A 17,043-nucleotide genomic window follows, 5' to 3' on the forward strand; every position below is an offset into this window, starting at 1 on the left:
GGTTTAATTTCCCAAGTACATATGGAAATATTTACACGAATGCACTGAAATTAGAGGGGCTTGAGGTCATGAGTTTTCTGAAGCTTCCATCACCTGTGTTTGTATGGGACTCAGCTGCATGAGAATCTACTCAGCTGCTACGGGACTCACCAAAAATCAGGATGAGACCCACAGTTTGGGAACCACTGAATTAGAGTGTTGGCAGGGTTTAATTTCTAAAGTACACATGGAAACGTTTGCTCTGATGCCTGAACTGAGATGTGTCAAGGGGGGAAACATAAGAACAGCCCCACTGGATCAGACCATAGGCCCATCTAGTCCAGCTTCCTGTATCTCACAGCAGCCCACCAAATGCCCCAGGGAGCACACCAGGTAACAAGAGACCTCATTCTGGTGCCCTCCCTTGCATTTGGCATTCTGACATAGCCCATTTCTAAAATCAGGAGGTTGCACAAATACATCATGGCTTGTAACCCGTAATGGATTTTTCCTCCAGAAACTTGTCCAATCCCCTTTTAAAGGCGTCCAGGCCAGACGCCATCACCACATCCTGTGGCAAGAAGTTCCACAGACCAACCACACGCTGAATAAAGAAATATTTTCTTTCCAACAGGCAGAGCCCCCTGCCCTTCTTCCTTGGGGCTTCTTCATCATCACTCCCCACCCTTCCAAGTGGGAGCCTGACCAGCCAGCACCAGCTTCCCGGGTGCTCCTCCGCCCTACAGGTGGCGCTGCAGTGGAGGCCTGTCTGGTCGTCTCTATGAGCCTTGCCCGGACGTGCCTGCCGGCTCAGGCAGGAAGCGAAGTCTGTGGCGTGCAGCTGCAGCCGGCGTGACTTTGAGAAGCCTCCACTGGCTCCGCAGAGATGCTGAGCGCGCGGCGGCTGCGGGGCTGGGCATCGCTGAAGCGGCAGGTACCTGGTGGTTGCTATGGGAACGGCACCTCCTGCATCTCTGAGGATGCTCTTGCCGTCGCCCCTGCTCTGCTACTCGGCAGAGGCTCTGCCCCGCAGGCGGGAGACCAACAGGCAGAGGATGAGATGCTGCCAGCAGTGGTGCTTTCCCTGTGGAAGTTCTGCCTGCCACACAGTGACAGTGCAGCCCAGTGTGTGTTTATCCAGGTGTGAGCCCCAGTCTGTGGAGTGGGGCTTACTCTCTAGTAAGTGCCTTTAGGACTGCAGCCTTAGATATTCAGCAGCGGCAACCCACCCCTAAGCTACGCTGGTGCAGCAGGGCTGCAGAATCTCTGCTGAATCTAGTGCAGCTTAGGAGCAGACTGGAGGTCTCCAGCCGGTAGATCGTGACCCACCAGCTTGTGTAAAGCTTCCCCTGTCCCTTTAAGGGGCATGGGCAGCGACGTGATCCCCAGGGTGGCGTTGCTAAAGGCGGGGAAGGGGGGTGCTTTTACAGATGGCCAGTGCGAGGTCCAGGAGGCACGGGGAGCCCTACACAATCCTCTGTGAGGCTCCCCAATGCCAATGATGTTCAAAGGGAACAGTCATAAAGCAATACGTTCAGTCGCTCCATTTGAACGTTCTGCATGCGCCTCCTGGATCTCACACTGGTCATCTGTAAAAGTACCCGCTTTCCCCACCCTTAGCAATGCCACCCTGGGGATCGTGTCACTGCCCTCTCCCCTCCCCTGCAAAGATTTACTTAGGAAGTAAATCTCCCTAAAAGTTTGACAATCACTGGGTTAAGGGGATATTTTTCCTCTTACCCCAAGTAATTCTCCTTATGGGGCTTGCCTTATGGGGCTACTTTGATCTGCGCCCACTGCTTAGCTGGTGCAAGTCTGGGCAGCCCCAAGTAAGGCTGCCAGGCCCATAAGGGAGGATAGAATAAGGTGGAGGCCTGCTTCACCAATCCCACCTCTCTGGGGCCTGATCCACCCTTCGTTCCACCCCATTACATCCCCTCCCTGCCTTCAGAGTGCCCTCCCACCGCTCTCTCCCAGCCTGTGCTCCATTCAGCACTTTACTTACTTCTGTTGGTGACTGGGGGCTTGGATTCAGTGCTGCAGGTCAGCACAGGCCTTCCCATCACCACTGCCTACACTAGAGTAGTTGCAAACCTGTTTTACAGCACATTTGCAACAATCTAGGCTGGCGCAGTGGTGGTTAGGATTCAGCTGTTAGGTGGTTAGGATTCAGTGGTTAGGATTCAGCTGTCAGTGTACTTTATGCATTGTAAGCTTTGTTCTGCAATTTGTCTAACTCACAGGCACAAATTGTGGACCATGACCAATTTAAACTGAATAGAGACTAGAAAAACATCCCACTGGACTGCTAACAAAGACTGGAAGGGGGGAGTTAAATGTCTCCCAAAAGAGAACTTGTTTGGATTTGTGGGATAAATGTTCCCCCACTGATCCATCATCTCAACCTGAGTAAGCAAGAAGAGCTGCTGCTTTGTTCTCATTAAGTTTTTCAGTGCATGGTTTTAGGAGAGAGTTAGAGCTGCCCTGCCCTGTCCCTGTTTTACTGTTGATGTTGAATCAGACCCAAGTTTTCAGACCATTACAAGCAGCAACAGGTTGTGCAGAGAAGCTGCCCCTGTGGAAAAAATTTTTAGTGTTGGGATGAGGTAAGAAAGATAGAGTAAGGTGAGAAGGGGGGGGGGGAGTTCAGATAGTTTGTGGAAGACTGCATGAACTAATTTAGAAGTCACCCAAAATGAGAAGCCCTGCAGTATCTTTTCAGTATCACACCTTAAATGTTTCCAAGTTAAATATGTGGTATTTCATGACTCTTTTCCTGTTCAACATTGCACAGAAAATATTACACTAAAAGCTTCTCTATGTAGTCAATACTCTGTATCAGAGGTTTACAAAGTATGTATCATGACGCCCTGTTCATCATGAGGCACTCATTGGGGCATCATAGGAGGCCCACTGCCTAGCAGCAAAACTGTGGCATGAGCCTACAGACATAGTAGGAGGCTTGGCACAGCGGGCAAAGCTACTGCACATGATCTTCGCACTCTGCTCACCCTTAGCTCCTTGTTGCCATTTTTAGGCTCAGTGTTTAGCCTCCAACCTGGAAGAAAGTGGTGATGATGTCATTACAATCTCGTCATGCCATCGCCACTTCCTTCTGGTGATGGGGTACTGCGATGAAGGTAAGTTTGGGAAGCACTTCTCTATATGTTGCAATATTGTTACAACTCACTGTTTTATTTCAGGTCCTTTCAAATAGTTGCCGATGGTGTTCTTCAGGAATCGTCCCCAATGAAAAGATTCGCAACATAGGAATTTCTGCACACATAGACTCTGGAAAGACTACATTAACAGAGCGCATTCTGTTCTACACGGGCAGGATAGCACAAATGCACGAGGTATATCTGAATATGATAGTTCCAGAGGGGAGGGTGTCTGAATACTATATAATATTGTTTCAGTTTGTTTTGGGATCTTCATGGGGTTGGACCTTGGTATCCATGGGGATCTATTCCCAGATCAAAACCTGTCCCTGAATCTGTTCCCTGATACCAAAACTCACAGATAAGTGAATCCGCAGGTTAGGTCCAATAGGACTTTTGGAGATGTTTTCCAATCACATCTGGAGGTGTTCTGAGACCCCCAGAGGTGTCAGAAGGGCACTTCTGGTTTTTGTAAAAACCTTCATTAAGCAAAACCTTCCTTAGTGTCATCAATCAAAGCAACTTTTTTCAAAGTCTCATCAAATGTGTGTGTGTGGGGGGGGGGGGCGAGTCTGCTGGGACTAGAGAGCATGGCTTTCTTGTTTGTGCTTTCAGCCTTGTAGAATCAAATGCCCAGAGGACCTAACACAGCTAGCAGGCGGGTATGCAGTGATAACTAACTGGTTGTAGTTGTTTTCTCCTGAAATTGTAGCATTTCTTTTAATAATCATTTCTGGATCATTTTTAGAACTCCTTTTGAAAGTAGTTTTAAGTTCCTGTAAAATGAGAGTGGCCATTGACTTGCTGAAATGTCATTATGCTTCCTTTCACTCTTAGGTAAGAGGGAAAGATGGGGTTGGTGCAGTCATGGATTCGATGGAGTTGGAACGACAGCGGGGTATCACTATTCAATCTGCAGCTACTTATACCATGTGGAAAGACACAAACATTAACATCATCGACACACCAGGTAGAGTGAGCTTCCCAGCATATGTAAGTCTGATGTGAGCAAAATGCTCTATGTTGGAAGAGTGCATTATCTTTACCCAAAACCAAAATGCTGAGTGCTTTATCAACATGTCAGTGTGTCAGCTCGCACTGTTGTTATTAACTTGAGATTCTAGCACCTGTTATCACCAGGCATGTATCATAGCCCATATATCTTAGACATAGCCCATGGGGTCATGCCTTAGCAACTCTCCCCCATAATTCTGTACTAAAGTACAGAACAACTTTCCCCCAACCTTGACTTAAACCAACTTTTAAAATTGAAAATTGGCCTGCAAAAGCAATGTTTTAATTGTGGTATCATAATTTTTGTTGTGTAAGATGTTGTGTAAGAAATACATGATGATGCAAGGGTCATCATAACAAATATTTATTATGTGTGTTTAATTGATTGCATTGGTAACATGCCTTTCTGCTAAGTAGCTCAGAATGAATTCCATGAAGCTGTTTTATCCTTGCAACTCAGTGTGGTATAGCAAGGAATACTGTTCCTTGATAAAGTAGAAAAGAGGGCTTTCATGCATGTTCATATGATGTGCTTTGTTTACATAATCTAGTTCTTTCACCTTTCATTTTTCAACTGGCAGATTTTGCTTTGATTGCTAAGATGGACATCCTCGAATAGCCTCTCTTTTCTGGCTCTCTTGATTAGCATTCTCTCGAATGCCATTGTGTGGAACTCTTCCATAGCTGCACAGCAGCACAGTGTCACCTCCAGACACTCAGTGATGATGTCAGACATCACCACTGAAATTCTAGGATGTCAAACTTCAAGGTGTGTGGACCTCGGCTTCAAGCTGTGTGGCTGTGCAGCTTAGAGGGAACAGTGCTCTTGGTTAGTGCAAAACATTGAAGAATTTCAAAAATATGTTAAAAACCATTTTTAATGTAGATCAATTTTAAGTCAGTTTTCTGTAGACTTGTTTGATGACCTCAAGTTCCATGAAATGTTGGTTTTGGCCTAATATTTTTTCCTTGCTATTTCACCTACAGCAACAAGAAAGAAGTATCTTAGAATTTCTGCTCCTGTTAGAGCTTTAAACACTCCTGGAAATGTTTGCTTTGCTTTCAGGTCATGTTGATTTCACTATAGAAGTAGAAAGGTCCTTGAGAGTTCTTGATGGAGCCATCCTGGTGCTGTGTGCTGTTGGAGGGGTTCAGTGTCAGACAATGACAGTCAATAGGCAAATGAAGCGGTACAGTGTCCCGTTTTTGACGTTCATTAACAAATTGGATCGGATGGGTTCGAGTCCCAACAGAGCAGTGCAGCAACTGAGGTATAAACTTTTGAATTAAAAATTCCCTCCAGAATGGAGAGAAATGTGGGCAAAACACTTCTTTGAATAATTATATATCTTTGTACTGTTCTGAACTTGCATGTCATTTGGCTTGTAGGATAGGGGCAGGTGGGTGGATAATGTGTTCAGCAGTGTGTGCTACATAAGAAAGAAGTTGAAGGATCCCTAATTTGTTATAGTCATTTGTGTGCATGAGATGGGTACCAGCCATACTCTGCAGTACTTTGTACTTCTGCTGTAACACCTTTGCCATTATCCCCGTGTATCGTTTCACTTTCAGAAAACACTTGCTTATTAAGGTTGTGGTGTCCCCTTGGAAAGATAGAGCCTTGCTGCCACCTAGAGTTGCCCAGAACTAACCATATGTTTCAAATTGGAGATTACTTTAGAAATAATAGCCCTTGATGTTTTATGGGGACATGAATCAAAAAGCAGGCTATAAATCAAATACTTAAATTTAGGTGGCTTACAGAACAAAACTAGAGTTTCCCCTCTTATTTAAAAAAAAGAAGAAGTCAAAAACAGTTTGATATTTAGTGTCCTCACAGAAATACCATCTAAGGGCCCAATGCTAACCAACTTTCCAGCCCCGGTGCAGCTGCAGTGCAGCCCCTAGGCAAGAGAATAAATGTTCCCTTACCTTGTGGAGGCCTCTATAACTACCCTCCCACCACAGGATGCAGCACCAGGGCTGGAAAGTTGGATAGGATTTGGCCCTAAATCCCTTAAGTTACACCAAGCAGCACCTGCATGAAATTTGTTGGGCAAGACTGACATAAAGTTCAAATTAACTGATTCTAAGAGGTGGGAGCCACTATGGAGAAGGTTTTATCTGGATTCCTGCCTTTCTTAATTTCTAATCTAGAGTATTAGCAAGGTCTTCCGATTTTTGAGGGAAGGTGAGCTTGCGTAAAGAGAAATGGTCCTTCAACAGAATTGGAAATGCTGCCTGTGCTTGTGATTGTGTCATTATTATTCTTTTCTCACTTTGTAGGTCCAAATTAAATCACAATGCTGCCTTTATCCAAATTCCTATGGGACTGGAGGGAAATTTCAAAGGGATCGTTGATCTCATTGATGAAAAAGCTATATACTTTGATGGTGACTTTGGGTAAGGATTGTGAGCAGTTAGTGATATGGAGATTTTGTAACTGGATCATGCTGTTAGTGCAGATTTCTTAAAAGCAGAATTAAGTGTAATACACTTAATACACTTATTAAGTGTATTACATATTTAATATTCTTGATCTCTTCGCTGTCATTAGTGCCCTCCCCCCTAGCTCTTGCTATATCAGCAATTTTCAACCTTTTTCATCTCATGGCACACTGACAAGGCATTAAAATTGTCAAGGCACACCATCAGGTTTTTGCCAATGACAAGGCACACCATGCTGCCACTGGGGAGTTCACATCCTCCATTGGCCCTACTAATAAATGACCTTCTCCCAAATTCCTGTGGCACACCAGTGTACCACAACGCAGTGGTTGAAAATGGCTGTGCTATATATTTCCCCTGCTGGTTTTCACTGCTAACATGGACCTTAACTATGGCTAATGCAAACTCGGGTTCTCATCCCAGCTGGCTGGCAAACCTTCATTAACAGAATATCCTGTTTAGAATTGGTTAAGACTGATGCAAGTGTCATATCTCTTTAGGTCTGTTTAACATCAGCAGGGCGATCCTTAGATCATGCTGTGCCAGCTCATAATCTGGCATCTTCGTAGGAAACTGGATCAATCTATTTACTGTTGGTGCTTTTAAGTGGACAAAGATATTGTTGTTCAGCTTCATATTTGGACACTTTTATGAGTCAGAGAATGACACTGTGTGTCATTTCTCATGGAAGAATGTGAATTATACTTCTAACATGATCATATGCAGAGCCATTGCTTAACTGGTGCTGCAACCTTGCTCTGTCTTACATGTGTTCGTGCTAAAACAGTATGACTTCCTAGATGTTTCTTTCTACTCAGATAACTAAGCTTCCTCCTAAGATTATTGTAATTAAGTGCAGAGAACTGCCCATCCAAGAGGCCCGTGCTACATAAAGATGCATGCAGTGTATGATTAACCAAAGTTTCTGCGTGTTCATAATGATGGCATATTGACCGAAAAGTTCTCAGCATTGGCCAATACTGAGTCAGAATTATTGGGGCCCTTTTTGCTAAATCACATAGCCCTCAGTTATATGATGCTATTTCAGTGATACTGAATTATAACTGTTACTATACAGTTATATGGTATACTTACATAACCATAAAATATCAATTTTGGCGCATAGTTTGAAGTGCCTTTAGTTTAGAATGCATTCCTTGTGAATGTTATTAATATGGCCACAGAAATCTGTAGGGCCCCAGTTTCAGATCAAATGTGCATGCTGATCAATGTAATTTCTTCACTCAGTTTACAGATACAAAAAGAGTAGCTGAGACAGTACCACTTATGAGAGTAACCTAGGGTTGCTGTTGAGGAGCATGGAATTGTGCCAGGTTTCTATTATATCTGCTTTTTTCCAAACACTAATGAACCATTTGATTTCTCTGATTCTGTAGACAAACTGTTAGATATGATGAAATTCCTCCTGAGTTTAGAGCAGAGTCTGCTGACCGCCGTAAGGAACTAATTGAATGTGTAGCAAACAGCGATGAACAGCTTGGGGAGCTCTTTCTGGAGGAGAAGATCCCAACAGTGGCTGACCTGAAGGTAAAAGGATTTCTGGGTTCTTTGAAAAGTTACCAGAGATCTCTGATGTACTTGGATGCACAATACTTTTGTGTGCAGTCCCACTTAGTGGAGTTCTGTGTATGCACAGCATAAACTCTGCCTGCATAGCTCAGCTATGTTGTCTGCACAGAAGGCCACTCGAAGAACAATAGTTACAGAAAAGCACTTCTCCTTTCCTCTGCTCTTGGTGTTATGATGTGTTAGCAAATCCAGTAGCAACCAGTGTTGGCACTTTCATAGGAATTATTCAGGAGTTAGAACCTTAGATCTGTTTTAATTATGGAGTGGTACTTGGAATACTGTGTGTAGCTGTAGTAGAAATCAGACTCCTCTTGCTATGCAGCCTGCCATTTTATGAGCCAATACACTTCACTATCAGATAATTAGGGCATTTGGTTGGACCTGTGCAGTGGACTCCTGCTGGTGCCCAAAATGCATTTAAGATGGCATGGAGTCAGTCACATTCTGCCTTCTACCTTGTTATGTGTCTCTAGATTGGCAACTGAGGGCCTCTCATTGCTGACTATTTTTCTAGTGGAACCAATGGACAGAATATTGATTTTGAATTAGAAATCTTTAGGTTCTGTTCTCAACTTGACTCTGTTTTCAGTAGCATGGATTAGCAAGTCTTGGCCTCAACTATAAAAGGGGTTTGTAGTAGGCCACTTCAAAGTTATGAGAGAGAGAGACCACAAGGTTTGAATGTCAATTAGCTGCTTTGATTGCCCATCAGGGAGATAAAGCGGAATATAAATGTATAAACAAATACTCAGAAGTAAGTCCTATTACCTTCAGTGGCGCTCACTCTCAGGAAAGGGTCATAGGATTGGAGACTGAGAGATATAAAATAATGTTTCTTTAATCTGTCCTTCAACTGAATAGTGCAGTTGGTCTATATAATAACAAATAATGATAAGTGATAAGAAAATTTTTAGCAAAGCTGTTATGACCTTGCTGAGTTTTTTTCTTCAAAAATGGGATGATACATATCCAGCTCTCATTCAAAGATAGATTTGTGTTGGCATATTGCATTTCGCTTCCTTTAGAAGCATAATTTATTTACAGTACAAGTTGGACTGTATAGGCCTGCAATATCTTTGTCATGACAGTTTGGTGCTATCCAGGGAAGCAGCTGGCTTTCAGTACTAGGCATTAATGACAAATGACCGGGAGGGATTGCTGGCTGAAGAAGACCAGCTGTTAAGTGTGATAGACAAAGTTGTGACAGATCCCAGAGGTCATCTGCCATATTTATTATAAATATAAGTGTGGAATTTGGAACTGTGTGTCTTTGTTGTTTCCAGGTGAGACTTTATATAGTTGAGCTTTACTTGCAGGTGGAATCCATGGTGGTATTTTCAGGTAGAGTCCCTGACAGTGTCCTGTTCTAAATGCAGGTGTGGTTGGAATAAGCACTCTTTCACCCCAGTTGAACCCAAGGGCTGAATGTGACCTGAGAACTTGATGAGCTTGGAAAACATAGCTCTGAATCTGAAATAGCCCCCCATTTCCCTTGTTAGCCTTTGATGACTTTACAGTCTGGAGAATTCTACACTGTCGGTGTTATGCAATAGTTTTCCACTTTATTCCACCTCTTACACAACACTTAAGAGGAAGAAGCTGTTTTAAGTACTGTTGAGTGATTGGTTGCTCCCAAAGGTCAGAATACACCAGCTGTTCAATTAATTTGGAACCCCTATGCTTTATTGATAGCCATTTGCCAAACAGGTTTAGAGAATATCCAAATAATTTGGATAACTAGATATGTGTACCTGCCACTGATGAAGAAGTTAAGAAGAGGCTGCAAATCCTCTGCTGTGCATTTTTACTTGGAATTAAGCATCACAGAACTCGAAAAGATTTTTGTCCAAGTGAATGTTCATAGGATTGCAGCTTTGGAGTCTTTTCTTCCTCTTTCTGCAGCTGTCTGTATTTCCCACCAGTCAAATATTTCTGTGTTTTCATCTGTGCTGAAAATAAATCCAATTAAAAAAATAGAATAGGTTGTCTAAAACCCATGTCTAGATATGAAGAGCGAAACTGACAAAACAATTCCTGTTGCCATGTTTTGTGGCTGGAAAAATGTCAGTTGTTTTTGTTGTTGCTCCATTTGCCATTTCTGTTTCCATGTCTTGCAGCTGTTTGTGACATTTACTTGGCTGTAACATTGTGTAGAAAATAGCAATTAAGAAATAAGTAGGTGGTTAGCACGTCAGAAGACATGGATCAAAACAAAGGAAACTAAAGGAACAGATAAGATTCAATAGTAAGAAAGTTACTTGATTTTACTGTTGGTAGATTTGGCAGTGGTGGGATTTAATAGATGGATTAACTAGAGAGCAACAGGCCACCTTTCTGCTGAATGTTTGATTGCAGACTGGCATTCTGCCCATTGAGTTGTGCTGGGTGATGAAAGGGGAATCCTCAGAGTAGGAATTGACCATAGAATTCCTGGTGGTCTGCCCAACTCCATTATAGGTCTTTCTACAAGGAGAAAGAGGCTGCTCAGTAAATTGAAAGGTTTCAGTCGGGGAGTTTTGGATAGACAACAAAGATCTTCTAAGAACGTGGTGAGCCTTTGCTCCTATAGAGATCAGCTTAAAAATCAGCTCTTAGTCAGACCCAGAGGCAATTAGTTGTGAAAGCATATCTTCTGGTTTAGAAAATTAACGCTTTCAAAAGGTAATTAATTACAACTGATTTTGTAACTGCAGCAAGGCCAAAAGGTCATTTTGTTTGTGCTAAATTGTTGACAGTGATGAATTTCTGCACTGTGGCATGTGGCCAACTTCTGGTTTAAAATAATTGTTTGTGGAAGCTATGTTGGATATCTCTTGCAAAATGTCATGGTTTCAGCAGCCAGTGCTCATGAAGCATCAAATACTTAACCAAACAGCTTGTCTGCTGACACCAAAACATTACTGCCGAGGTGAAAGCATGACTAACATGCCTCAACTGCAGCAGGCAGGGAACTCACACAACCTACAGAATTAAGAAAAAGTGATTAGTGAATGGATCTGGCAAGAATTGCGTATCTTGCCTTCAGCCCACTTGCAACACGCTGTACACTATTTACAGGAGAATATCAGGGATTCAAGGACTTGGCTGGGAACCTCAGCCTGCAGCTAAGTCCTGGCATAGCCCTCTAATGTGAGCTTGGAGTGCTCCACTAGCACAGGTGGTTATAGGAATATGCTGTATCAGCCCCTGGGAATGAAATGCAATATGAAACATGTGTATTGGCCTGGTCTGCTGTAAATAAGAGGATCTTGGCCTTCTGCCTTTTCCTGTTTGCTGGACTTCTTCTAGTTTAAACTTCTGATCCAGGGGCCTTCAGCTGGAGAATGTGCCCTCTGGATCTAGATTTTGATCTAGATGGCTGCCCACAGGCACTGTCTGGTTCTGACAGATATAGGAGGGGGCTATATTACCTCTAAGGGGTTTGAACCAGTGTAGAATACCTTCAGCTGCCTGGTGTCCTGACTGGGTTGTGTCTCTGTCTCCGAACACTTGGCAATTATGTAGTTACATCATTGTCGAGCTTCCTGGTTGTAAGTTCCACACCATGCAGAGCTTGGCTTGGAGGGGAACATCTTGCAGGGAACAGTGGGAAGGGGTGGAACTGAAGCTGTGATTGCATTACAGTCTTAGGTGTAGCTTTGCCTTCAGTGTCATAATGCAGCAATATTATGCACTTTGAGAGATTTTTACTCAAAGTGCCCTAGACTAGTACTGACATTCTTCTCACCCACTTTTAGCTACATGTTCTGAAAATTTTGTGATGCAATTGCTTTAGTGTCACTGTGGTGGAGCTCCAGCAATAGTGGTCACATTGCAACCTTGGCTCTTAGCCATAACATGTTCCACAATCACATATCCCAGTTTCTCTTTGCAGCAGTTCAGTATTCATAAAGAGTAAAGTTATTTTTTGTTGCTTGCTTTCTACAGTACCCTGTCTAATAAAATAATTTGTGACACCATTTTAAGTAAGGTTTTCTATTTCCATGAACTTGTGTTCTTTCAAGATGGTGATTGTAATGGAAATTTTGAAAAATATTCATGTTTTGGGTTTTTTGTTTTGTTATTGTTAATGGAAAGAAACCAGCTCTTTGTGCTGTGTAATTACAAATATTTTCTTAGGTACTTCATGTGGCAGGATACAAGACGGCACTATGCATTTTTGTACTCGAAATGCCTTCAGTAATGTACATCATGCCATAAGTTATTCTGTTTTCTCACCAGCATGCAATCAGAAGAGCAACACTGAGTATGTCCTTCACGCCTGTGCTGGTAGGAAGTGCTCTGAAGAATAAAGGCGTGCAGCCCCTGTTGGATGCTGTTCTAGAATACCTCCCAAACCCATCCGAGGTCCAAAACTATGCTCTTCTCAACCAGGAGTGAGTACACACCTTTTAAAACTAAACAAAGCTGCAATCCTGTATACACTTATCTGGGAGTGGTCATCACTACATCTTGTTGCATTATTTATGTACTGTGTGCATTATTTATGTACTATGTGAAGTGCAAGTTCCTTCATTTCTCCTTACTCAGGTTCATTAGGTCAGGTGTTCTGAGAGGGGGAAAAAATTTCTTTCTAGCTACTTTCCACATTATTCATAAACATTAAAAAAAATTAAGGGATTATGCAGAGTCTTAAGTGCTGTGTTCAGTCATACCACCTGAGCTGCCTTTTTCCTAAATTAAAAGCCCCATACCACTGTTGCCTCTTCTCATAGGAAAGTCGTCCAGCCTCTTGATCATTGTGGTGACCAAAACAGAACACGAAGTGTAGACCATCTTACCACCTTCAACTTTCTTTAACAACTACAGGTCGTTCCTTGTTATCCACTGGGATTCTGTTCTGGAACCAGTGGAAACCAAATCAGTGGAAAAATAGCTTTAATTACCCTTCCAATAAAGAATAAAGAAACTTCCAGGTTTCTTGCTCCTCCATTGTCACCCCAAAATGCATTTGTATAGATGCTATACCGCATTCAGCCACTAGGTGGGGTGAATAATGGAATCTGGTGAAATGAATTATTTATCTGCATGAAGGTAGGAAATTGGATTTTGGTTACAAGGCACTTAAAAGTGGATCTTGGCATCAGTGTTGAGTCAAATCAGTGGATACCAAATCAGTGGATACAGGTGCCACTAGTATTGTTCAGTCTCCACCCTAAGAATCTCTCCATAGAGTCCAGTGCTACAATATGCATAGGACTTGACTGCCAGCACAAAGCCTAGGCATGTTTACTTAGAAGTAAGTCCCATTGGATTCAGTGAGACTTACTCCCAGGAAAGCCAAATAACTATACATCTTCCATAGGCTTTCAGTACCTGTTGAGGATGTTCAGTGCCTGCAGAACAGAACATCACAACAAATACAAATTAATTAAAAAAACAATTAAAATATTGTATTTAAGGTTTTTTTAAAAAGCACTTAATTTTTCTCTTCTTTAAGGAATTCCTCAGAAAAATCCAAGATATTGTTAGGTTCTGCAAGAGATGATTCTCTGCCTTTTTTGGGTCTGGCCTTTAAACTTGAGGTAGGTTGTTTATTTCTTCTTGTCTTTGAAAAAGATTTAAATTGAACTGCAGCATTGACTAAGCATTGACTAAGGAAATCGACTAAGCATTTCCTTAGCATGGAAACTAAGGCTTGTTGAGGCAGGGTTGTTAATGGCCATTTGTCATACCCCCTGAGAACATCTTTCCACCAGGTACCTACCTTTTCAACATCCTTAATGCATGGGCTCAATTTTTTGTCATTTGCAGGCTGGGCGTTTTGGCCAGCTCACGTACATTCGCATTTATCAGGGGATATTAAAGAAGAGTGACTACATCTACAATGCCAGGACTGGGAAAAAAGTCCGGGTGCAGAGACTTGTCCGCATGCATTCTGACATGATGGAGGTGAGCGTGGGGAAAAGAACTAGGCTATACTTGGTATCTGATTTGTGAAGTGTGTTTACTTAAAGTGAAGCCTCTTTTGAGTCAAAGGAAGAGACATGGATTTGGCTTTAGGCACACCCAAAGAAATCTCTCCTGTCTTCCAGAGTGACAGATCCAAAAACTAGTACACATTGGGTCTATTAAGACTCAATCCTATCCAACTTTCCAGCGCTGATGCAGCTGCAGCGCAGCCCTTAGGTAAGGGAACAAATGTTCCTTTCCTTTTGGAGGCCTCCATGACTGTCCACCACCACTGCAGGATGCAATGCATGCCCCATTTGCATGACTGCATCAGCACTGGAAAGTTGGATAGGATTGGGCGCAAGACAAATGAGAACTTTGACGTTTTATCAAACTCCCTGCATGCACAGTGGGACTCACCTACCTCACAGGGTTGTTGTGAGGACAAAAGGAGGGGAGTAGCTGTGTACACCACGCTGAGCTCTTTGGAGGAAGGTTGGTATAAAAATATGAAAAATAAATTCATGTTCCAGATAATGCTATTTCTAAAATTTCAGTTTTCTAATGAAATTATTACATGATGTTTTCACTTTATACCTTGCCAGGGTGTAGAATTAGAACCCCTTGCCTTGAAATTTCAGCCTTGAAATGTTGGCTGAACTGCTTTGACAGTGCTTTGGTTGCTGGTTCACAGTGGGGAGTTACAGAGCTCTTTGCCTCTGTCTCATCTCATGAGGAATCAAGTCAATGAGAAGAGCCATAGTTGCTGGTCCTTCAGCCCATTTCATTCAAAATATGACCCGGTTTAAAAGAGTAAAATAAAAACATAACTTGCCAGCCACCAGGCAACGTTTTCACATTCTGCCGTGATTTATCCTATCCTACTGTAACCTTTTCCTTTCTCAATTTAAAAATGTTCTAGCATTGTTTGAAATAGCTTCCCTCCCCCCCTGCCCATACTGTCCCATTGACTTTGGAAAACACATTGTCTGTATGTCATTGTCCTTATGAATTAGGGGAGCAAATCACACAAAATGCTACTAATGTCCAACTGTGGGAATTCAAGTTGATCTCCTTCTACACAGTTGCGTTTATTTTCAGATGACATTGTTGAAAAGGTAAGAAAATTAAGTATATACAAGTACCACCTTCTTTGACAGTAAGAACAGAATCATTGCTGAATAAACAACTTATTAGAGGTGGGAGTGTATCCAAATGCATTATATTAGAACTTCAAGAACATTTGCCTCTGGAGAACTGGATGCTGAAAGTTCTCTTCCTGAAAGATAAGTCTCTCTTCATTCCCAGCAGAAAGCTGCTTTTTCTGTTTGGGAGCCACTTGTTCCTTTTTAGACTCCTTCACTCCTCCCTCTTTAATTATCTAACAAACCAGCATGGGCTGACTTGGCAGTAAATGTGAACATCTAACTTTGAAGGTTGGTTTCAGATGGTCAGTTAATAGCAAACCAAAAATACACATTGGGAAGTTTACAGGTAGTTGTGATTGCTCTTGATAATATGGAGTCGCTGCCTCTAAAGCAACTCTGAAAGCCAATCAGAAACCCAAGCTTGCAATATAGAAATGTATTTTATGATGCTGTTAAATGAGTTCATGGGAGAACTGTCATGAGAGGCTTCTACACCAGTATTCAGGGCCATTTGTGGCTGCATTTGAGAAATACTGGGCCAGCTTCCTTTTATGTAACCTGTTAGGAGCTCTAAAATAGGATTCTCATTTGTCCAGTTGTATAGTATGTGCTGCAACACAAATCATCCAAGAAAGCATTTTATACTTGGAGAGAACACCTATGTCTGGCAATAAAGGATAGGTGATATAAGCAGAAGGCTTTATTGCTGTATCAAATGGCAGGCTCTGTACAGTGTATCTACCTGCACATTGCAAAGTGATATAGTCTTAGGGCCCAACCCTAAACAGTATGCACCGACTTACCGCTGGCGCACAGTCACAAATGTGCCATAAGGCATGTTTGTGGGGCTTAGCGCCAGCCGAGCACCAGAGCTAGCCCAGCGCCAAGAGGCGCTGGCTAGCACTGGAGGATAGCCAATGCTCTGCCACTTGGCAGTTGCCTAAAGGTGGGGGATTGGGGGGAGATGTTCCAAGGCAGGGGGAGGGCAGGGAGGAAGTGGGGTGGGAGGGAGGCAGGACCGGTGAAGCTCTGCTCCACCGCATCCAGAGCCTCTGTGGTGGGCTGCGGGCCCAACATGGAGGCTCTCAATTCTATGGCAGCCCGAGGGTTACCGCAGAATTGAGTAGCCCCATTGTTGGGCTACTTGCCTTAGCTGGGGAAAGAGGACAAAAGTCCCAAGGTGCCATTTTTGGCGCCGCAGCAACCCCATGCTCTTGGAAGCATAGGTATTGGGTTGTTAGTGGGCTGCATTTCAAACCACAACATGAGACTTCTCTTGCCATTTCTTTTAATTCTGTACTTGCTCTTGCCTAATTCCAGAAAAAAAAAATCCTACCTAATGTTATTTTATTTGTAGAATTTATATCCCGTCTTTCTATTCCAACAAAGGGCACTCCAGGTGGCTCACAAATAAAACCATACTAAAAACACTGAAATATTGTGTGTACTTGTGTACACACACACACACACACACACACACACACACACACAAGATGTTTAAAAACATAATAAAACTTTGATCCTGATTAAAAAATGCCCTACTTGTTTTTATATTATTACTTTATATATTTTATATATATAATATACTTGTATTTATATTATATTTATAAAAAATGCCCTACTTGTTTTTATATTATTAATATTGTTTTAATATTTGTTTTTCCAAGGATGTGGAAGAAAGTTATGCAGGAGATATTTGTGCGTTGTTTGGCATTGACTGTGCTAGTGGGGATACATTCACAGCTCAGTCCAATACTGACCTGTCTATGGTAAGTTCTTCCTTAGTTGAACTACTGTAGCTTTCTTTTGGA

General features: G+C 42.5%; 1 protein-coding gene across 1 annotated transcript in view; it reads left to right on the plus strand.

Annotated features, from left to right (window-relative positions):
• The first annotated feature begins 791 nt into the window (after window positions 1-791).
• GFM1 (G elongation factor mitochondrial 1) overlaps window positions 792-17,043 on the plus strand; it is a 36,587-nt gene continuing 20,335 nt past the window's right edge. The window contains exons 1-10 of the mRNA XM_066619637.1: window positions 792-913; window positions 3,183-3,335; window positions 3,978-4,110; window positions 5,221-5,425; window positions 6,441-6,557; window positions 8,000-8,150; window positions 12,414-12,568; window positions 13,633-13,717; window positions 13,947-14,084; window positions 16,900-17,001. Coding sequence (XP_066475734.1) covers window positions 866-913; window positions 3,183-3,335; window positions 3,978-4,110; window positions 5,221-5,425; window positions 6,441-6,557; window positions 8,000-8,150; window positions 12,414-12,568; window positions 13,633-13,717; window positions 13,947-14,084; window positions 16,900-17,001 — 1,287 coding nt within the window. The 5' untranslated portion in view covers window positions 792-865. The remainder of the gene's footprint in view (window positions 914-3,182; window positions 3,336-3,977; window positions 4,111-5,220; window positions 5,426-6,440; window positions 6,558-7,999; window positions 8,151-12,413; window positions 12,569-13,632; window positions 13,718-13,946; window positions 14,085-16,899; window positions 17,002-17,043) is intronic.

This window comes from Tiliqua scincoides, chromosome 3, assembly GCF_035046505.1.
Source record: "Tiliqua scincoides isolate rTilSci1 chromosome 3, rTilSci1.hap2, whole genome shotgun sequence".
Taxonomy (NCBI): domain Eukaryota; kingdom Metazoa; phylum Chordata; class Lepidosauria; order Squamata; family Scincidae; genus Tiliqua; species Tiliqua scincoides.